The following is a 24,027-nucleotide window of genomic DNA, read 5'->3' as shown; positions in this document are numbered from 1 at the left end:
ACCCATTTGCTGACACAGCCAGTTCACAGTCGGTCGCATGTTTCAAGTCCCTTATTACTCTAATGGCCACAGCTCCTCTTTAGTGTTTCTACTTCTCTGTTAATAGACGGCATGAGATGTAATACATCTCTGGAAAGCTGAGAAACCGTTCTATTTAGTGGTGTATAACATACTCTTTCTTTCGATATTTTGAGAGTTACAAGCAATCCCTGAGGGCATTTTCATTCTGTAGTTGCAGCTACAAGAAAATGCTTTTGTTCTTCACCAGACGCGTTTCGCTTCATTGAGGTAAAGAATTATCAGTGGTGGTGATTTCCGCTTGATCCCCCGCATACCATCGACGGCATTTCGAAATGTAGATGAGAAATCATGTTGAAACCACCGCCACTGATGATGCTTTTCCTCAATAAAGCGAAATGCATCTAGTGAAAAAAAAAATTCTTGTAGTTGAAACAACAGTACGAAAATACCCTCTGTAACTGTAAAGCAATTATGGATAATATGGCCACACAAATAAAGAATTTGTAAGCAATCGTTTTCAGGTTTTGTTAGTTTTATTCCTCCCCTCCTCCTCCTCCTCCCCTCACCTCTCCTCCATTCCCATCAAGGAAATGCGCACCAAAAACTGTGCAGTGTGGAAAGCAAGGAAGAAAAGAAGTGGTGCATGGTATGAGTGTGAGATATGTTGAGTGGCTTTGCAGATGCCTGTATTTTTTCGGTTATAGCACGCCTACTAAATATTCTGAAACAATAATATCTTCACTCATCATCACTTCAACAAATAATAAGCACAGATTTATACTGAATTCTTGTAAAAAATATTATATATATAAAATATTATATATATTTGAGGAAAGGGTGTAGGACAAAATATGACGGTTTTCGTAAACTTAAATAGTAAATATAGGGTCGGCTATGGGTAAAAATATTGGTAAGTCAATGGGTTGATACCCTCAGACGGTAGTGCAGAATCCTATAGTATAGAGAATCAGGGGGAACATGGATCGTCTTTGCACATTATGTAGGGGGATTGATAGTCGTGACATTGAACGTTTAGGCTACGGAAGTGAAGGCACTGATGTCTTTTGCAGTATTTAACTATACTCCCATATCAAGGGCTGTTTTACACACACAGTACTCTGATGTTTCATTTGGCCTACAGGATGCGTAGAAAGTGCATAGTGCTGTAGAAACTTAATTTCACTTTTCCAGTTACAGGAACCTCACATCAAAAAATTCAAAACTTCGTCCTCTCCAATCCCTCAAATTTCTAAAACAACATAAACATCATTGTTTTACACCCTATATATATATATATATATATATATATATATATATATATATATATAGGGTGTATATATGACAGTCATTTCATATATATATATGAAATGACTGTCATATATATATATATATATATATATATATATATATATATATATATATATATATATATATATATATGAGACAGTAATCTTAATGCAGTGGATAGTGTTTTGTGATGCATATCTGTATGCATAGTATGGTATGTATACTTACATATGATGTAAAACAATATACAATGGTACATGCTATATAGAAAAGTTGATTCTGTGCAGTTGGTAGCGTAAGATGTACTGCTATACCTAGTATAATAATGCGTACTATAGGCAACAGTCGCTTGAGTGGAGCTGGTAGTGTGGTGTTGTGTAGTGGAGTGGAGTGGAGTGTGGTGTGTTGTGGAGATGAATTACAGGCAGTTCCCTCGCTCTGCGCCCAGCCTGCGTTGTTGGCACCGGTGCCACCTCAGCCGCACTGCAGCTCGCCCACCACCTTGAGGACCTCCTTGCCCTTAAGATCCAAAGGGCTGGCGCAGATGGCAGGGTCGGCCCTGACCACGATGCCGTGCTTGCGGATCTTGGTGAAGAGCGGCTCCAGCGCGCAGTCGCACGTCCACGGATTGCCCTCCAGAGTCAGCCCTGGAACACATCGTCTCTCCAGTCACCATGCGGAAAACAACAACATAGAATGAGATTTTCACTCTGCAGCGGAGTGTGCGCTGATATGAAACTTCCTGGCAGATTAAAACTGTGTGCTGGACCGAGACTCGAACTCGGGACCTTTGCCTTTCGAGGGCAAGTGCTCTACCAACTGAGCTACCCAAGCACGACTCACGCCCCGTCCTCACAGCATTACTTCTGCCAGTACCTCGTCTCCTACTTTCCAAACTTTACAGAAGTTCTCCTGCGAACCTTGCAGAACTTTCTTTCAGGGGTGCTAGTTCTGCAAGTTTCGCAGGAGAGCTTCTGTAAAGTTCCGAAGGTAGGAGACGAGGTACTGGCAGAAGTAATGCTGTGAGGACGGGTCGTGAGTCGTGCTTGGGTAGCTCAGTTGGTAGAGCACTTGCCCGCGAAAGGCAAAAGTCTCGAGTTCGAGTCTCGGACCGGCACACAGTTTTAATCTGCCAGGACGTTTCAACAGTTAACATATTTATACCCAAGCGTGTGGGGCCTGGCGTGAAACATCTTCCTACGTAGATCTACTCATTTGTCGGAATTCGACTACCTGCTGTTAATTTCGAAACGGGGTAGTTTGCAGACAACCGGTATTGTGCGACATATGATGAGAGGGAAATCCCTGGTAATCCATCAAGTCCGACTGCAGCCAGACACGGAGCGTACGGAATACAGTTAATTGTGGCCCGCTGCATAGGACTCTGTTCATTGCACATGAAAACTGATGTGGATGGCAGTTTACGTTCGGAGCCTAAGATGACACTTGTGATGTCGAAACTGGTAGCATGTTTGAAAAAGCAAAAACGACATTAGATTCAAATACATCATCATTCAAGTACAGAGGAAAGTCTTGTCTACAACATTGTTGTTGTTGTTGTGGTCTTCCGTCAGAGACTGGTTTGATGCCGTTCTTCGTGCTACTCTATCCTGTGCAAGGTTCTTGATCTTCCAGTACCCACTGCAACCTACATCCTTGGGAATCTGTTTAATGTATTCATCTCTTGGTCTCCGTCTGCGGTTTTTACCTTCCACGCTGCCCTCCAATACTAAATTGGTGATCCCTTGATGCCTCAGAATATGCCCTACGAACCGATCCATTCTTCTAGTCAAGTTGTGCCATAAATTCCTCTTCTCCCCAATTCTGTTCAATTCCTCCTCATTAGCTATGTGATCTACCCATCTAATCTTCAGCATTCTTCTGTAGCACCAAATTTCGAAAGCTTATATTCTCTTTTTGTCTAAGCTATTTATCGTCCATGTTTCACTTCCATTCATGGCTACACTCCATAAAAATACTTTCAGAACGACTTCCTGACACTTAAATCTATACTCGATGTTAAGAATTTTCTCTTCTTCTCGTCTTCAACAACATTATGAGAATAGAATTACAGCGCTAACATTCTGGTTGGCGTTACTGTGGCATTATACTCACGAAGTCAATACATATTCTTCCAAGCACTGTAATGAAGATGATTACCAATATTATTACACAATCTTTTTCGGAATATATGTCATTCTCAAGCTTGTTCTACAATTAGACACACATATACGAATATTTAAAAATAAATTTCCCGCAATTTCATTCACCCAGAATAATATTAAATTTCATGAAATGCCTTGGTACACTACAAAATCGAATTAGATTAAGATAAAATTTCCAGTTGGTGTAATGAATAGTAGATAGCCCTAAATGTGGAAAATTGAAAGTTAATGCGCATGAGTAGGAAGAACAAACCTGTAATGTTCGGACACAATATTGCTAGTGTACTACTTGATACTTAAATCGATTAAACATCTGGGCATAACGTTGCAAAGCGGTGTGAGGTGGAAGGAGCATGTGAGAACTATGCTAGGGAAGGTGAATGGTCGACTTCGGCTTAATGGGAGTGTTTTACGGAAGTGTGGTTCACCTGTAAAGGAGACCGCATATAGGAAGCTGGTGCGACCTACTCTTGAGTACTGCTCGAGTGTTTGGGATACGTACCACGTCGGATTGAAGGAAGAAATGGAAGCAATTCAGAGGCGGACTGCTAGATTCGTTACCGGTAGGTTTGAACAACTCTTAAGTGTTACGGAAATGCTACGGGAACTCAAATTGGAATCCCTGGAGGGAAGGCTACGTTCTCTTCGAGAAACACTTGAGAAAATTTAGAGAACCGGCATTTTAAGCTGACTGCTGAACGATTCTAGTGCTGCCAACATACATTTCAGGGAAGGACCTCGAAGATAAGGTACGAGAGATTAAGGCTAACACGGAGGAGGCATATAGGTAGTCGTTTTTGCCTCTCCCTATTTGCGAGTGGAGCAAGAAAGGAAGTGAGTAGTAATGGTAAAGGGTACCCTCCACCACGCACCGTACGGTGGCTCGCGGAGTATCGATGTAGATGCAGAAAATCCAAAGCAGAATTTAATTATTAAATGACGTAATATCACACAATGAGTTGCCCATCATAGTGGCACTAATTATAATACTGTTCTCTTCTGAATGCATTTCCCTTTGTTAGATTCAAATTAGAGGGTTGGGTTGGGGGTTGGGTTGTTTGGGGAAGGAGACCAGACAGCGAGGTCATCGGTCTCATCGGATTAGAGAAGGACGGGGAAGGAAGTCGGCCATGCCCTTTCATAGGAACCATCCCGGCATTTGCCTGGAGCGATTTAGGCAAATCACGGAAAACCTAAATCAGGATGGCCGGACGCGGGATTGAACCGTCGTCCTCCCGAATGCGAGTCCAGTGTCTCACCACTGCGCCACCTCGCTTGGTGGATTCAAATTAGAATGTACCGATATATTTGATTTTGTGAAAGCTCTGTTTTCTTTTTATTATCTGCAGTCTCTAAACCAATGTGTAGAACCAGCTCAGATCCAGTCCTTTTAGAACATTCCGCTGTACACATAAGGGATGTGTATAAAAAAGAAGCGCATAACGTTAAGACGCGAGAACAACGTGTAATCATTACACTTACACGTCACCAAAGCAGCATACAAAGAGGGTGGTGAAATTACCATAAATTGGCGAATCTTCACCCGCAACGTTGTTCGTACTGCCGTTATACACCCTACCACCACGTACGTGATAAATAAGTGGCAAGATGTTCAAGCTGTCATGTATTATTCAATCATCTACGAAATGATACGTGCATCCCGTCGTATGAGGTAACGAATGGCCAAATTCTTTATTCTGTATCGAGTGCGGAGAAATATATGTAAAAAGATAAAATAACACAAAAGTGCCATGGAAACAAAGTTATAAAAACTAGGGCAAAAAATACGTATCTGTCCTCGAAAACGTAATGCTACAAGTCGCACAAACCTGTGACCTTTCGCGCTCCTTTTCTTTCTGTATATTTAATATGCCCTGTTGCCGCGCGATATTAGCCGAGCGGTCTGAGGCGCTGCGGTCATGGACTGTGCGGCTGGTCCCGGAGGAGGTTGGAGTCCTCCCTCGGGCATGGCTGCGTGTGTTTGTCCTTAGGATAATTTAAGTTAAGTAGTGTGTAAGCTTAGGGACTGATGACCTTAGCAGTTAAGTCCCATAAGATTTCACACACACACACACACACACACACACACACACACAATATGCCCGGTAATTCCTATATAGTACGGGTCCCAAATGCTGAATAATATTGTAGAATGGACAGCAAGCCTTATAAGGAATCTTCTTTGGAAACTGGTTATATTGCCTCAGTATTCTACCAATGAACCGGAGTCTGCCAAAAGTTTTAGCTTCGACTGAACCCTTGCGATCGTTACGTCTCATACCCTTACAGACTGTTAGAACCAGGTGTTTCCATTAGTTCACTGATCGAAATTGTGAGTCGTTCGTATTTCAGCCGTTCGATATTACATTCTTCTCTCTGTGAAGTAAACAGTTTTACATTTCTGAGCATCGGAACTATGTTGGCAAACTCATTACCATTAAGTCTGGCTTAAGAGTGCAGGTCCTTTCCAAGGAACAGTGACGGAGAAAAGAAGGGTTCATAAGTGGGATTAACATTCATGATGAAATTATATCAGAGGTAGGATTCCCTGATACTTTGCTGTCAACAATGAAACTGAGGAAGAATTACAGAACCAGTAGAATGGAACTAATAATATAACAATCTCAGAGTATGGACTGAGAGTGAACATAAGAAAGGCGAAAGTAATGAGTAGTAGAGGACAGGAAAGTAGTGATAAACTTATTTCCAAAATTGGGGTTTACAAGTAGACAAAGTGAAAGGAATTCTGATACGTTGGAAGCAAACAATACTTTACAAGCGACGAAGAGGGGTCATAAGAAACAGACTAACGTTGACAAAGAGAGTACTCCTGGCCAAAGGAGGTCTATTAGAATCAAATATAGGCCCTAATGGAAGGAAGAAACTTCTAAGAATGTACATGTGGATGTGATAGTGGAAAGGAGGAAAACCATAAAAGAAAAGAATCGAGCAGTATGATACATTGTGTTAGAGAAGGATGATCAAGATTAGGTGCGTTCATACGATGAGGAAAGAGGAGGTTCTACAAAGAATAGACGATGAAATGAATATGTGGAAAACGCTAAATGAAGGAACAGATTGATAGGATACGTATTAAGAAAGCAGGAAACTGTAGTGAAAGACATAGAATATACATAACAAACATTTGAGGGCATTGGGTCTAAGTGCTTTTCTAAGATGAAGACGGTGACGCAAGAGAGGGAGTTATGGTATGCTGTATCAAAACACTCAGGACACAGGATAAATCGCTCTTCAGTTTATGGAGATGGAGAGTGCATAATACCAGATGTATGTTGAGAACTGAATAAACGGATGTATGAGCTGAAGAGGAATTGGAAAGTATAACGTATGGATGGTGTCTGTAGGAAACGAATGTTAGAAGAAGATACAAACTAAAGGAAGGCAAAGAAAGACTGAACGGTAGCACATATTATTTACAAGATTAGATAGACAAATAAATGTAAGATTAAATGGTTGAAAGCATTGGGAACACAGAACAAAGTGACATTTAGCCCAGTGGCAGCTCGATGTAAGCAAAGTGCGTGAAGGAACTCACCCTTGAGCCAGACAAGCGGCTCTATGACGGAGACGTCCATGGTTTGCAGTAGGTTGTGATCCAGCTCCAGGTACTGGAGGCGGGAGTTGTTGCGGAAGGTGCCGGACTGAACCAGGGATAGCCGGTTGATACGCAGCCGCACTTCCTGCAGGTTCGGGTTGCGGCTGGAAACACAAATAAAACATCTCGGTCAAAATCATTTACCCTCAACCTCCGTATTTCTCTTTCTACAACACACAACATATACTCTTCACAAATGTTGTACAAGGTGTACAACTTTGCTTCCGCCGTTTGCCGATAGGTGGCGACAACGGTAAATAACGGTCGAAAGAAACAAATCGCTGACGTCAGGCAGTTAGCTTGGACCTCGGTCAACATAACTTCATTCAAACATTAGTCGAATAGTGTTTGCATCAAAAGTTGTTCTTGATTGTAAATGTATGTTTACGAGCCTAATTCTCGTCATTTGCGGGAGTTGTTACAGTTTTATTTTAGGCCGGTCGGAGTGGCCGAGCGGTACTAGGCGCTACAGTCGGGAACCGCGCGACCGCTACGGTCGCAGGTTCGAATCCTGCCTCGGACATGGATGTGTGTGGTGTCCTTAGGTTAGTTAGGTTTAAGTAGTTCTAAGTTGTAGGGGACTGATGACCTCAGAAGTTAAGTCCCATAGTGCTCAGAGCCATTTGAAGCCATTTTATTTCAGTGTGAAGAAAATAGCGGCTGAGTCTCATAGAATGCTCTCAAGTACGTATGGTAGGGACTCTATTAGTGAAAGAACGTGTCGTGAGTGGTTTCAACGCTTCAAGAACGGTGATTTTAACGTCGTAGACCGGCATGCTGGTTGAAGAGAGAATGTTTTTTAAGATGCAGAATTGGAGACATTGCTGAATGAAGACTCGCGTCAAACGCAAGAAGACTTGGCACGATTAGTGGGAGTGACACAGCAAGCCATTTCAAAACGTCTCAAGGCTATGGGCGTGATTCAGAAAGAAGGAACTTGGGTCCCGTGTGAGCTGAAACCAAGAGACGTTGGACGATGTTTATGAAGAGTTGCTTCAGAGGCTAAAACGGAAGAGATTTCTGCATCACATTGTGACCGGGGACGAAAAATGGGTTCATTACGATAAAAGTAAACACAAAAAATAATGGGGATATCCCGGCCATGCTTCCACGTCGACGACCAAACCGAATATTTACGGTTCCAAGATCATGCTCTGCATTTGGTGGGACCAGCTCGGCGTCGTGTACTATGAGATGTTAAAACCAAGTGAAACAATCACAGGTGCTCGTTATCGAACGCAATTATTGCGTTTGAGCAAAGCATTAAAAGACAAACGGCCGCAATACAGCGAGTGGCACGATAAAGTGATTTTTCAGCACGACAACGCTCGACCCCACGTTGCAAAACAAGCCAAAAAGTACTTGGAAACGTTAAAATGGCAAGTCCTACCCCACCCGCCGTATTCTCCCTCGACATTGCTCGCTCTGACTATCGCCTGTTTGGATCAATGGCGCATGGCCTGGCTGACCAACACTTTCGATCTCATGAATAAGCCTCAAATTGGTTCGATTCGAGGATCGCTTCAAAAGATGAACAATTTTTTCGACGCAGGATTAATAGACTGCCCGAAAAATGGGAGAAAGTAGTGGCCAGCGATGGAAAATACTTTGAATGATACATGTGTAAATAATTTGTTTCATTAAAGCCTCAAATGTTGGGGAAAAACGGGTGGAAGCAAAGTGGTACACCTTGTACATTACCCATCTTTTCCTGTACCTTTGTCCACATATTAAAAATAATGATATTGCCTAAAATACAACAAGAAGAAGTATAAAAGAAAGAAGATAAAGATAGGCTTGTGGTAGCCTATACGGAAAGAAATGCTAATTGCTGTCAAGAAATACTTCAAAGTTTTTAACGTGTACCTTGGCGTGAATGTGTCTGTATCACGTTGATAAGTTGTGCAGTTGCTATTAATACGTTATTTCTGGAAACTAACACCTACTTTTATGAAGCTTTAGAACATCTGCCCCCCTTTTTGCATTATCGAACGCTTTTCCTAAGTCGACAATTCCAATGAAGGAAGAGTCTTTCTGCCTTGCATTATGAAGCGCAACGCACCAGAGTTGCCCAGAAAGTAATGCACCGCAACTTTTTTCTCAGCCGCAAACAGTGCTACGAATGCGAAACGTTATGGACAGTACTGGCCATTAAACAGCTACACCACGTATATGACGTGCTGCAGACGCGAAATTTAACCGACAGGAAGAAGATGCTGTGATATGCAAATGATTAGCTTTTTAGAGCATTCACACAATGTTGGCGCCGGTGACGACACCTACAACGTGCTGACATGAGGAAAGTTTCCAAGCGATTTCTCATACACAAACAGCAGTTGAATGGCGTTGCCTGGTGAAAGGTAGTTGTAATGCCTCGTGTAAGAAAATGCGAACCATCACGTTTCCGACTTTGATAATGGTCGGATTGTAGACTATCGCGATTGCGGTTTATCGTAGCGCGACATTGCTGCTCGCGTTGGTCGAGATCCAATGACTGCTAGCAGAATATGGAATCGGTGGGTTCAGAAGGGTAATACGGAACGCCGTGCTGGATCCCAACAGCCTCGTATAACTAGCAGTCGAGATGACAGGCATCTTATCCGCATCGCTGTAACGGATCGTGCAGCCACGTCACGATCCCTGAGACAACAACCATCTGCACGAACAGTTCGACGACGTTTGCAGCAGCGTGGACTATGAGCTAGGAGACCATGTCTGCGGTAACCCTTGACGCTGCATCACAGACAGGAGCGCCTGCGATGGTGTACTCAACGACGAACCTAGGTGCACGAATGGCAAAACCTCATTTTTTCGGAAGAATCCAGGTTCTGTTTACAGCATCGTGATGGTCGCATCCATGTTTGGCGACATCGCGGATAACGCACATTGGAAGCGTGTATTCTTCATCGCCACACTGGCGTATCGCCAGGAGTGATGGTATGGGGTGCCATTGGTTCCACGTCTCCGTCACCTCTTCTTCGCACTGACGGCACTTTGAACAGTGGACGTTACATTTCAGATGTGTTACGACCCGTGGCTCTACCTATCATTCGATCCCTGCGAAAATCTACATTATAGCAGGATAATGCACGACCGCATGTTGCAGGTCCTGTACGGGCCTTTCCGGATACAGAAAATGTTCGACTGCTGCCCTGGCCAGCACATTTTCCAGGTCTCTCACCAAGTGAAAACGTTTGGTCAATGGTGGCCGAGCAACTGGCTCGTCACAATACGACAGTCACTACTCTTGATGACTGTGGTATCGTGTTGAAGATGCATGGGCAGCTGTACCTGTCCACGCCATCCAAGCTCTGTTTGACTCAATGCCCAGGCGTATCAAGGCCGGTATTACGGCCAGAGGTGATTGTTCTGGGTACTGGTTTCTCAGAATCTATGCACCCAAATTGCGTGAAAATGTAAACACATGTGTGTTCTCGTATAATATGTTCGTCCAATGAATACCCGTTTATCATCTGCATTTCTTCTTGTTATAGCAATTTTAATGGCCCGTAACGTATTATTTGAAGTCTCCAGAGTGAGTGCGCCAAGTTTCCGTCACTTCCGACAGATAGCGTAGCTGCAGGACAGTTTGAAAAATGGCGTCTGTAGGTGATGTACGTTACGAGCAACGTGCCGTCATTGAATTTCTCACTGCAGAGAAAGAAACTGTGGGGAATATTCACAAACGCTTGTGGAAAGTCTGTGGAGCATCTGCTGTCGACAGAAGGACAGTTACTAGCTGGGCACGGACGGTGGGGTCATGAGAAGGCTGTTCGGCGGAGCTCCACGATTTGCAGCGGTCGGCGAGACCATCCACGGCTGTCACACCTGACATGTTGCAGTGAGCTTCCTCTTGTTTCGGCCATTAAATGATACCATTCGCGGAAGACATTTTGAAGACGATGAGAAGGTGATTAACACAGTAAAGCTCTGGCTCCGCCTTAAGGTCAAGGATTGCTACCGACAAGTCATACACGCCCTTGGTACGCGCTGGAGGTAGGCGATAGATTTGGGAGGGAGATTACTTGGAAAAAAAGGGTGTGTAGATAAAATAACGTTCTTTCGTGTATGCAATTCTCATTATGTTCAATAAAGAATTGTTGAAGAAAAATACGTTTTGCGTTATTTTCTGGACGGCCTTGCCGCAGTGGATACACTGGTTCCCGTGAGATCACCGAAGTTAAGCGATGTCGGGCGTGGTCGGCACTTGGATGGGTGACCATCCAGGCCGCCATGCGCTGCTGCCATTTTTCGGGGTGCACTCGGCCTCGTGATGCCAATTGAGCTACTCGACCGATTAGTTGCGGCTTCGGTCAAGAATACCATCATAACGACCGGGAGAGCGGTGTGCTGACCCCACGCCCCTCCTATCCGCATCCTCCAGTGAGGATGACACGGCGGTCGGATGGTCCCGGTAGGTCACACTTGGCCTGAGGACGGAGTTACTTTCTGGGCAACCCTCGTAGGAACTACCTCTCTGGGGGCTTTACCTGATTGTCGTCTAACAGATCCTCAATTTTGTTTTCCATTTCGCTGTATATTATTCTTACCAGCAGATTAGATGCACGAGATGTTGTGCTGAATGTGTGATAGTTCTGGCACTTACCTGTTCCTGCTGTCTTCAGAACTGTGTGGACGATTTGCGTACTAAAACCGGATGGTATAATATTTGTACCGAATATTCAGAGTATCGTGCAGTGTGCCGCAAGATATACAGCCCGGGCAGAAGGACGCATGAAGCGGCATTTCGCTGACATGACATGACGTCACCCATCTGAGAACAACTTCCAGCTTCTTATTGAAGAAGCATGGCACCATGTTTCAGAATTACACCGACAGACTTCGAGAGGATGTAGAAGTTGTCTTGAGAAACAAAATGACGATAGGAACCCATGTCTGTAAACATCATCCAGCACCACTACAGAGCGTCGAAGCTACAGGCGCCGGCGCTTGTATATGTTTGGGTACACTGGGTGATTCCGAGATGATTTTACCAACTTTCGAGGATGATGGGGAAGGATAAATGTATCAATTTGAGGTAAGGGTCCCTGGTCCAGAAACAAACGTGTCGAAAGCTGTAAGCGAAAACCGTTCTGACACCTCTGACAGTACTAGTTTTGTTGTTGCCAAAATAGTAGAGTAGGCAACTTTCACAAATGGTGGTGTGGAGCAAAACAGGAGCAAGGTGTCTAGTAAACATGAGCTTTGAGAAGCACACCTGAAGATCTATGAGGACTCATCTTCGCTATTGTGAAACACGTCCACTTCATTGAACAAGTGTTCATGTTCCTTAAGGCACGCATTTTAGAGTCCATTTTTACTCGACTTCTGTACTGTTTTGATCTATACTGCCATCCCTGAAAGTTGTCTCCCGTACCGTATTAACAACAACAGTTCCAGTACATACAGTACTGGCCATTAAAATTGCTACACCAAGAAGAAATGCAGATGCTAAACGGGTATTCATTGGACAAATATATTATACTAGAACTGACATGTGATTTTCACGCAATTTGGATGAATAGATCCTGAGAAATCAGTACCCAGAACAACCACCTCTGGCCGTAATAATGGCCTTGATACGCCTGGACACTGAGTCAAACAGAGCTTGGATGGCTTGTACCGGTACAGCTGCCCATGCAGCTTCAACACGATACCACAGTTCATCAGGAGTAGTGACTGGCGTATTGTCACGAGCCAGTTCCTCGGCCACCATTGACCAGACGTTTTGAGGTGGTGAGGGATCTGGATAATGTGCTGGCCACGGCAGCAGTCGAGCATTTTCTGTATCCAGAAAGGCCCGAGCAGGACCTGCAACATGTGGTCGTGCATTATCCTGCTGAAATGTAGGGTTTCGCAGGGATCGAGTGAAGGGTAGAGCCACGGGTCGTAACACATCTGAAATGTAACGTCCACTGTTCAAAGTGCCGTGACCTAGACGTGTAACCAATGGCACCGCATACCATCACGCTGGGTGATACGCCAGCATGGCGATGACGAACACACGCTTCCAATGTGCGTTCCCCGCGATGTTGCCAAACACGGATGCGACTATCATGATGCTGTTAACAGAACCTGGATTCATCCGAAAAAATGACGTTTGGCCATTCGTACACCCAGGTTCGTCGTTGAGTACACCATCGCAGGCGCTCCTGTCTGTGATGCAGCGTCAACGGTAACCGCAGCCATGGTCTCCGAGCTGATAGTCCACGCTGCTGCAAACGTCGTCGAACTGTTCGTGCAGATAGTCGTTGTCTTGCAAACGTCCCCATGTGTTGACTCAGGGATCGAGACGTGGCTGCACGATCCGTAACAGCCATGCGGATAAGATACCCGTCATCTCGACTGCTACTGATACGAGGCCGTTGGGCTCCAGCACGGCGTTCCGTATTACCCTCGTGAACCCAACGATTCCATATACGATAAACCGCAATCCCGATAGGCTATAATTCGACCTTTATGAAAGTCGAAAACGTGATGGTACGCATTTCTCCTCCTTACACGAGACGTCACAACTACGTTTCACCAGGCAACGCCGGTCAACTGCTGTTTGTGTATGAGAAATCGGTTGGAAACTTTCCACATGTCAGCACGTTGTAGGTGTCGCCACCGGCGCCAACTTTGTGTGTATACTCTGAAAATCGAATCATTTGCATATCACAGCATCTTGTTCCTGTCGGTTAAATTTCGCGTCTGCAGCACGTCATCTTCGTGGTGTAGCAATTTTAATGGCCAGTTGTGTATATACCACTATCAGAGGTATCAGAACGGTTTTCCCTTATATCTATTTATGAACACTTGTTCGTTAGAGGAGTAGTGTTTCAAAGTAGCGAAGTCCAGCAAGTGCTCATAGTTGTTTAGGTATGCGTTTTAGAGCGCATGCGTACTGGACATTTTTGTCTTGTTTAGGTCCACACTATCTCTTCACAAAATATGGAAAGCAAAGAGCTTGCAGTAAAAGTGATTTGTTTCACAGTATCGAAGATACTGCTGATAGATCTTAATGTATGCGTTTTACAGCCATGTTTACTTGACTTTTTTGGTTCGAATGATCATTCCTGTCATATCCACGAATATTGACTATCACTTCTGAAACACCGTGTATATGCATGCATATCCAGGCGCCGCCGCCTGTAACTTCGGACATTGGATTACGTTTCTGGAGTAAGTTCCTATCCTCATTTTTTGCTGAAGACGTCTTTTACATCTCCTCGAAGTTCCTCGGTGTAATTTTGAAAATCCCTGTACGTATAGTAGCATGGAAATTCCTTTCCTTTGACTGGCTAAAACAGTCGAGGCGGAAACTCGCTTGTGTTAGCAGAGGGCAGTTAGCTGGAAGTGGCCAGAGTGTACCGAAGCGGCTACTCAGGTACAGAATAATTTTTTATGCAATACTGATGACCCGTGTGTGGCTCGTGTTCCCGCCATCATGTATTTTACACCCAGTTTTTAACGTACTTCCAACTCAGTACGTTAATTTAAATTACTACTGTCACTGAGTTGCTGCTTTGCCTGACCGTGAGCGGCGCTAGCAGCGCGTATCGATATATCCCCTCTCGTCGTGTCTTTGCTCGGCTGCTATTACTTCTCGGTCGTTGTCTGTCGTAAGCCAGTTCGGGTCGCGAGTTCGGGCTGCCAGTCAGTTGGAACGCGTCTGGAGTTCAGTCCAGACCTGCCAGTCGGGGAGTTGCAATGCGGCACTGGTGCAGTCGGGTTGCAGGTGTGATGTATCCGTCGACAAGGCTCTCCCGACCATTGCCGCCACGCATCACTTGAGCCGGGCCACGGTCTTGTTGGATCGTCGGTCGGTCGTCCTACCGAACGACGCGGTTTGGCTCGCCGATCGTCCATGAGCTGGCTGTGTGTGTGTGTGTGTGTGTGTGTGTGTGTGTGTGTGTGCGCATCGACTCCCGATTTGCCTCCGTGCGTGCTTAGCTACTGTTGGGTATCGTTCAGTTCTTCGTGCAAGTGTTTGTCAGGTTGTGTGTATTGTTGTTGTTGTTGTGGTCTTCAGTCCTGAGACTGGTTTGATGCAGCTCTCCATGCTACTCTATCCTGTGCAAGGCTCTTCATCTCCCAGTACCTACTGCAACCTACATCCTTCTGAATCTGCTTAGTGTATTCATCTCTTGATCTCCCTCTACGATTTTTACCCTCCACGCTGCCCTCCAATACGAAATTGGTGATCCCTTGATGCCTCAGAACATGTCCTACCAACCGATCCCTTCTTCTGGTCAAGTTGTGCCACAAACTTCTCTTCTCCCCAATCCTATTCAATACTTCCTCATTAGTTATGTGATCTACCCATCTGATCTTCAGCATTCTTCTGTAGCACCACATTTCGAAAGCTTCTATTCTCTTCTTGTCCAAACTATTTATCGTCCATGTTTCACTTCCATACATGGCTACACTCCATACAAATACTTTCAGAAACGACTTCCTGACACTTAAATCTATACTCGATGTTAACAAATTTCTCTTCTTCACAAACGCTTTCATTGCCATTGCCAGTCTACATTTTATGTCCTCTCTACTTCGACCATCATCAGTTATTTTGCTCCCCAAATAGCAAAACTCCTTTCCTACTTTAAGTGTCTCATTTCCTAATCTAATTCCCTCAGCATCACCCGACTTTATTCGACTACATTCCATTATCTTCGTTTTACTTTTGTTGATGTTCATCTTATATCCTCCTTTCAAGACACGGTCCATTTCGTTCAACTGCTCTTCCAAGTCCTTTGCTGTCTCTGACGGAATTACAATGTCATCGGCGAACCTCAAAGTTTTTATTTCTTCTCCATGGATTTTAATACCTACTCCGAATTTTTCTTTTGTTTCCTTTACTGCTTGCTCAATATACAGATTGAATAACATCGGGGAGAGGCTACAACCCTGTCTTACTCCCTTCCCAACCACTGCTTCCCTTTCATGTCCCTCGACTCTTATAACTGCCATCTGGTTTCTGTACAAATTGTAAATAGCCTTCCGCGCCCTGTATTTTACCCTTGCCACCTTTAGAATTTGAAAGAGAGTATTCCAGTCAACATTGTCAAAAGCTTTCTCTAAGTCTACAAAAGCTAGAAACGTAGGTTTTCCTTTCCTTAATCTTTGTTCTAAGATAAGTCGTAAGGTCAGTATTGCCTCACGTGTTCCAGTGTTTCTACGGAATCCAAACTGATCTTCCCCGAGGTCAGCTTCTACTAGTTTTTCCATTCGTCTGTAAAGAATTCGTGTTAGTATTTTACAGCTGTGGCTTATTAAACTGTGTGTGTAGTTGGCGTTATTTCCTCTGACGACCATTTTAGATGTTGTCCGCTTTCTAAGGGTAGTCGGTCGGTTGGTGCGGACCAGGGAGGATATCTCCGCGCGGTGCAGTCGGCTGGGTCCGCTGTCGGTCCCTGCGCAGTGTCGGAGTGTGTGTGGGGCTGACCGATCGTGGCTCACCGACCCAGGACGTCAAAGTTGTGTGGTGTCTTAAGTACCCAAGCCACGTCCGTTCATGTTGTGTCGTTCGTTTCGGTGGTTCGCTGTTGGGGAGCATTTCTTGTGAGCAACACCGAGTGGTTGTAGTGGTGAAATCGAGCCGCCGTGCGGTGGAGTTAACTATATTGGTTGACTACAACTCAAGTGCACCTGCGGAATTTCCTGCATTGTGGCCGCTTGTGTTCTGGTTACCTGCCTAGGTCACTGATGTAATTTCAGGCAGTGTTCTTTCCTCACCTCTTGTCGCTGTCCAACACGGTGTATAGTTTTGACAGCTTAAGACATTCTTCATTGTGGATAATCACGTCTGTAGCAGTTTGGTCTTTCAGTTTTCACGTTCCGATTGGCGGCTAGCAAGTAGTTTGGTCGGTCGGTCCGAGACTGTCTCTTGGTTGGGTTACCGACGGATCAAGTGTAGTTGGGCCCACCACCTGTCTCACTTAAGTGAACGTTAATGTTTCGAGGGCGCTGGCACGGTAGCTCAGCGTGTTCGGCTAGCTGCCCTCTGTAATAAAAAAAAACTGAGTAATGGATCAACAACGAACTGAATCGGGTGTCTTTCGACGCCCGCCCAGAGCAGATACAACAAACGAAAACGAACAAAATTAGATTAAAAAAAAAAAAGAAAGAGGGCAGCCCCCCCCCCCCCCCCTCCCCAGGAGGCGTCTGAGTGCCGGTCTATACTGTCCTTTTCATGGGTGTTTAATGGTCTGTTGGTAATCTATTGTAGCCAATGCTTTAAAATTTTTTTTTGTGTTTTATGTAAATCAAGGGCCTTAAGCCCATATAAGTAAGTTTGAATTCTGGCAAGTGGATATTTTGCCGAAAGTTACTGTTGTAGTACCGTCTTTTCATTTAGCGCGCTTACAGCCACTTAAAACTCAAAGGTTCAAGGTATTTTGAATTTTTGGTAAAATCAATTGTTGGCCTTCATCTGCTTAAAACCATATTCTTAAATTTAGTTACTTTCGTTGCGTTGCTTTTTTATTTAGTATGATTTCGCCCACTTAAAGGTTTAAGGTATTTTTGAATTTCTGGGAAATCAACTGTGGGCCTTCAGCTGCTTAAAGTCTTAAAATTTCCCCTTAAGCAAAAATACTGCGGCCTTAAAAGATTATGCTAATATATTGCAAAATTTTGAAATTTAATTGTGGCCTTTAGCCGTTTGTATTGCACCTTGTTCATGTTTGTTCTATCCACTTTTGCCTTGATGCTTTCAGCCTAGCTGTGATATATATATATATATATATATATATATATATATATATATATATATATATATATATATGGATTTTGATAGCTAGCTGTGATATATATGAATTTTCAAACTCGTAGTCGTAAAGGTTCAGCTATGTGCCGTTTTGGTTTAAATGTGTTATTAAATTACAATTTTGAAGTGAAACTGACCGCCACCTTATTTGGCCCTTTCCACAGTCCTAATCAGCTGTTCCGCCCTGCGGGTTTAGCGGGAGTTTCAACTGATAAGAACTTATTGCAAGGACTTAGTTGCGGAATGCTGATTACTACGTTCGTGTAGATGAGGTAGAAGTAATTAAAGATTTTATCTGAGAGTGATTTCAGAATCTCAGGAGCTAACGATGTGTTGTGCAATGCACACAGGAATTAAGAAAAGGTATCTCTTGGAAAAGAAGAACTATGTGCTTCTTATTGCAAAGCTGTTAAGTGTTTACTCCGATTATGACAATTGCAGTGCTACTTATATACGAGGCCATGACTGAGAGTTTCCAGTGAAGGGAAGGGATAGCTTTAAGAGAAACAAGGTTTACAGAGAACAGTCAATAGACGTGACGGACTTTTCCAAATGACAACCCTCATGTGTACTTACCCCCAGTTACCACCCACGTCATGTTAACATAACGGGAGTGTTATGGTTCTACACATTGGTTATCACTTACTGCAGTGATTTGAGAATTTCCTCTATTTCTTATGAAATACTCTCCGAGTACCTGGTTATGTCGATTTCCAGCTATTGTCGTTTCCATCTGCTCCTCCCCACCCTCTCTCTGTTCATCTATTCCTCCCCCTCCCCCTCTCTCCGCTGATATTCTGCTTCTACCCCTATTTCTGTCCATCGCATCCTTCCTGTCTCAAAGTCCTTCTACTTGGAACCTCTATAAGCTCATCCTCCCATCTCTATTTCCTCCTCGCCCTCAACTTTCACCTCCTCCTCCCACTCCCCTTTCATCTCCTCCTTCCTCTGTCTTTTCATCTCCCCCTCTCCTTTCATCGCCCCTCCCTCTTTCTTTTCATCTCTCCTCCACCTCCACCTCTCTTCTCATCATCATTGGTTGAAATTGTTCCAGGGATTTAAGAGGAGGTTTTGTCCAGTAACTTTGCCGTAGTACGCAGATGTGACGTATATTTCCGCTACATTTAACATGTATCACACATATATTTCATCTATATCTATTGCGAATATCACCCTCCACTTCTCCTTTTCACGAATGTCAATGTTTATGATGTCATATCTCCTGAAGAATATGTTGTAGAATATTACAATTTCACAGGAGAATTCAGTGTCTCATTTTGATACTGTCTGAAAAACTTTTTGCGACTAGAGCTGGTACTTAAGACGTAATAAATCAAAACGTCGTGCATGATGCGGCTGTTTTCTACGACCTGAGTGTCTATGACGCTATACCTGATGAAGTACGTGTCGTACAACAAAATGATTTTGCCTGGGCATTCAGTGGCATTCGTGAATACTGTACGCAGAATGCACCGTGAATAAATTTAGTAGTAGCACAAAAGCAGAGAATTGGCATTTCATCCCTGATGCGGCAGTTTTACCGCATGACCAGCGAAAATGCAGTTGGCGACAAAGTTTTTTCCTTTCATCATCAATGGGGGCAGTGAGCGAAAAACAGTGTCGGAAAGATGTGAAATTGCCTGTAAAGTTTGTTGCAAGTCACTACGTACTCTTTTTACCTAAAAAGAAGAAAGGTTGACTAAAGTGTGAATATTCGCGCATGGTGACCTACGCTTGTTTTTCGCCTCATCCCCGCCCCTTTGATAGGTTCGTGGTCCTCTCCCCTACGTAAGCTAATTGCTCTATGCGTATAACCTTCGCGCAAGTGGAAGTAGTAAGTAGGCGAAGTCTCATCGCAATGGAATGAACGCTATAGCAGCGCATAAAATACGAACAAACGATGAAAAAACAAACGTTGATTTTTATAAACTGAAGAGCCAAAGAAACTGGTACACCTGCCTAGTATCATTTAGCGGCCCCGCGAGCACCCAGTAGTGCCACAACAGGATGTGGCATGGACGCGACTAATGTCTGAAGTAGTTCTGGAGGGAACTTACAGCATGAATCCTGGAGGGCTGTCCACAAATTCGTAAGAGTACGAGGGAGTGAAGATCTCTTCTGAACAGCACTTTGCAAGGTATCCCAGAATGCCCAATAGTGTTCATGTAGGGGCTTTTACGGCCAGCGGAAGTGTTTAAACTCAGAAGAGTGTTCCTAGAGCCACTCTTTAGCAATTCAGGTCGTGTGGGGTGTCGCATTGTCCTCCTGGAATTGCCCAAGTCCGTCAGAGTGCACAATGGACATGAACGGATGCAAGTGATCAAACAGGATGCTTACGTAAGTGTCAGCTGTCACAGTCGTATCTAGATGTATCAGGCGTCCCATATCACTCCAACTGCACACGCCCGACACCATCACAGAGCCTCCACCAGCTTGAACAGTCCCCAGCCGACAGGTAGGGTTCCATGGATCGGTTGTCTCCATACCTGTACACGTCAGTCCGCTCGATACAATTTGAAATGAGACTCGTCCGACCAAGCAATATGCTTCCAGTCATCAACAGCGAAATGTCGGTGTTTGACGGGCCGAGGCGAGGCGTAAAATTTTGTGTCGTGCAGCCGTGAAGGCCCATATTGATGTTTCGTTCAACGGTTCGCACGCTGACACTTGTTGATGGCCCCAGTACTCAAATATGCAGCCATTTTCGGAAGGGTTGCACTTCTGTCACGTTGAACGATTCTCTTCAGTCGTCGCTGGTCCCGTTCTTGTAGGCTCTTTTTCCGGCCGCAGCGAAGTTGGAGATTTGATGTCTTAGCGGATCCCTGATATTCACGAAACACTCGTGAAATGGTCTTACGGGAAAATACTCACTTCGTCGCTATCTCGGAGATGCTGTGGCCCATCGCTCGTGCGCCGACTGTAACACCACGTTCAAACTCACTTATATCTTGATAACCTGCTATTGTAGCAGCACTAACCGATCTGACAACTGCGCCAGACACTTTGTGTGTTAAGCCCCTTTTACATGATAGATTTTATTGTCTCAATTGATTACTCGAAACAAGTGAGTCTACTGCAGCGCCCCTGGCGCTTTATTCCTGTGCTGAAACTCGATCTGTTTCGAGTGGTCATTTTCGTTTACACGCCCGAGCAAAATTTGCGTGTATTCTGAGAGCTGTCTGCTGTGTAGTTTGGTGGTGAACGTGAGGTTATGAGAGACTAACCTTTCTAATAAAAAGTAAAAATATAAAACCAAAATATTGAAACAAGAATAATAATAAAGTTTATCAATGTCCACAGCAGAATTCATAGGGGAAGTTCTCGTCAAGGAATCTACCTGTATACATTTATTTGCTAGAGAAAATATATACTTGCAAAGTACAATAGCCGGCTACGGTCGCAGGTTCGAATCCGGCCTCGGGCATAGATGTTTGTGACGTCCTTAGGTTAGTTAGGTTTACGTAGTTCTAAGTTCTAGGGGACTAATGACCTCAGCAGTTGAGTCCCATAGTGCTCAGAGCCATTTATGTATCTCGTCAGATAAGTCTGACCTTTCCACGGTTGAAATAATTTTCATTAAAGCACATTATCTACTTACGTCCTTATTTGTGCATAGTGTATGCTTTTTCTCTCTAATATAGTTCGTGTATCTTGTACGAGAAGACTAGGAGGAAAAAATCTCAGGACCTTGTGTGACTTTTCAGTGTGCCACGAAAACAAAGCAAACGACCCAATAAGGATTAAGGAGGCACGAAAGCACTCTCATAGTGGTTGCTTTCTGATTTACATGCAGCCACAAAAGATACACGCACTTTGAGTAGTCGAATTTGACCAGAAAGTCGATCGTGTATATCGGGCTTTATAGAGTCGTTGCCGACCGCAGCGGACTATTCTGCCTGTTTACGTGTCCCTGTATTTGAATACGCATGCCTACACCAGTTTCTTTGGCGCTTCAGTGTACAGGGTGGCGCACGATATGTCTTACCAATTGTTTCTTTCACAATTTACGACGCACATTAGATATCCCGCTGGGATCTCTACAGCAGTACCAGCAAAAACAAAAAATGGTTCAAATGGCTCTGAGCACTATGGGGCTTAACATCTGAGGTCATCAGTCCCCTAGAACTTAGAACTACTTAAACCCAACTAAACTAAGGACATCACACACATCCATGCCCGAGGCAGGATTCGAACCTGCGACCGTAGCAGTCGCGCGGTTCCGGACTGCGCGCCTAGAACCGCTTGACCACAGCGGCCGGCTTGGATAAACAAATGAATTACGAAATGACGTGTAATTCACGATACTGCCGCTAGGAGACTAGTAAGCAGGAATGGCTGACAATGGAAGACTGACGACACAGCAACGATCGGCAATTGTGTTACTTTTTCGTGAAACGAAAAGCCTTGTTGTGACTCAGAGGCGTTTTCGACAACAGTTTAACACGCGATGGGTCCCTTCCAAGAAGACCATCCACAGGTTGTACGATAAATTTGTACAGGAAGGAACAGTATTGGAAGCGAAGCGACCTCGGCCTAAGCCTGTTTGTTCGCCGGAGAATATTGAAGCGGTACGAGTTGCTGTACAGAGAAGTCCCGGGAAATCGTGCAGAAAGGCAGCAGTGCAACTGGGAATAAACAGACGCTCCGTTCAGCGCATTCTTAAAAGTGACCTCCATATGTGCACATACAAGATGACCTGTGCACAGAAGCTCACTGAAGAACACAAGCAGCAGAGACTACTGTTTGCTCAGTGGGCGGAGGATACGGAAGAAACTCTCAACAACGTTTGGTTTTCAGACGAGGCGCATTTTCATTTAGACGCTGTGCTTAACAAACAAAATGTACGCTTTTGGGCGACTGAAAACCCACAAGTGCTTCATGAACGACAACATTATGCTCCGAGGATTACAGCGTGGGCAGCAATTTCCAGTCACGGACTTATTGGACGCATTTTCTTTGAAGAAACTGTGAACAGCGAGCGTTATTTGAGCGTGGTCCGCAATAGTTTCATTCCACAGCTTCTTGCTACTGCCTTGCCCTTCAAGACGCAGTGGTTCATGCAAGATGGAGCAAGGCCACATACTGCAAAAACACTGTGTTGGAGTTTTTACACGAGCATGCGGATCATTTCACTCAGGTTTCCAGGTCTCGCTTCAGTGACGGAGAAAATTCCCTCCCCCCCCCCCCCCCCCCCCAATAGTACAGACGTCAATCCATGTGACTTTTTTCTTTGGGGGTATCTAAAGGAAAAAATTTTCCCGAAACGTCCACGTGATGGAGCTCAGAAGACTTATTCTTCAAGCTTGCAGTGAAACTACGGAAGACATGTGCCGTAGGGTAATCTCTAACTTCAGCGTTCGTTTGAAGGAAGTTAGGAAACGAAATGGTGGACATATTGAGAATGTGTTGAGTTAGAACAAATCTCCATGGACGGCTCTTCATTGTAGTGTATGTTCCTTTCAGATTGTGTTGACAACATATATTCGAAAACAAAATGGTAACACATTTCGTGCGCCACCCTGTATATGAGATTTTGTCGAGGTGTATGCAAGAGGCTTGTTAAGAGCCTAGAATGGAGCACCGGTCATGCCCGATACGAGAGAGGTAGCGAATGACCTCGACGGGCAAACAGTGCCGCTGACTCGCGCTCGCCGCGCGGGTGCAGTGCTCTGACCTAGACCGTTTGACTGGGAAGTAATTTCGTTGGTTGACCACAGCGTCAGCGCCTCCGGAGGCCCTCTGGCAGAGGTCACGAGCAGGCAGGGCCCGCGTCCTTGGCTCGCCGCGGCCGCAGGAAGCCGCCGACATTGTGCTGCAGGGGGGCCGTCTCGCCTCGGCTGGTCCGCCGCCTTGCGCAACCTCGGAACGTAATTAGCCGTCTGTTATGTGCCGAGGATCCCGTGGGCTGCTCCCACACCGGCGACACCCAGAGAGACCCGGCCAAGGAGAAGGTGGCTTCTACAGGCGGCCCGTCTCCTGCCTCTATGCCGAGCGTCAGCACTGCGATGAATGCCATTGTGGATATGCACAAGGTAGGCCCAGTCTTCAAGAAGGGTCGTCGAGCAGATGCGCAAAACTATAGACCTATATCTCTGACATCGATCTCTTGTAGAATTTTAGAACATGTTTTTTGCTCCCGTATCATGTCATTTCTGGAAACCCAGAATCTGCTCTGTAGGAATCAA

The 24,027-nt window shown here is 44.7% G+C and overlaps 1 protein-coding gene and 1 non-coding gene across 2 annotated transcripts in view; both read right to left on the bottom strand.

The window, feature by feature from the left end:
• Positions 1–1,473: 1,473 nt before the first annotated feature.
• The window catches only part of LOC124552296 (leucine-rich repeat-containing protein 15-like), a 200,088-nt gene continuing 177,534 nt past the window's right edge, over positions 1,474–24,027 (bottom strand). Inside the window, exons 8-9 of the mRNA XM_047126572.1 lie at positions 7,030–7,193; positions 1,474–1,955 (exon numbers count right to left, since the gene is read on the bottom strand). Of these exons, the coding sequence (XP_046982528.1) occupies positions 1,783–1,955; positions 7,030–7,193 (337 nt within the window). The 3' untranslated portion in view covers positions 1,474–1,782. The remainder of the gene's footprint in view (positions 1,956–7,029; positions 7,194–24,027) is intronic.
• Positions 2,069–2,143, bottom strand: Trnas-cga. Its single transcript has one exon. It is a non-coding gene; the product is annotated as a tRNA-Ser (tRNA).

The sequence above is a fragment of the Schistocerca americana genome, chromosome 10, assembly GCF_021461395.2.
Source record: "Schistocerca americana isolate TAMUIC-IGC-003095 chromosome 10, iqSchAmer2.1, whole genome shotgun sequence".
In the NCBI taxonomy this organism is placed as follows: domain Eukaryota; kingdom Metazoa; phylum Arthropoda; class Insecta; order Orthoptera; family Acrididae; genus Schistocerca; species Schistocerca americana.
Note: the sequence above shows the minus strand (reverse complement) of the source record. Positions and strands in the feature narration are given on the sequence as shown.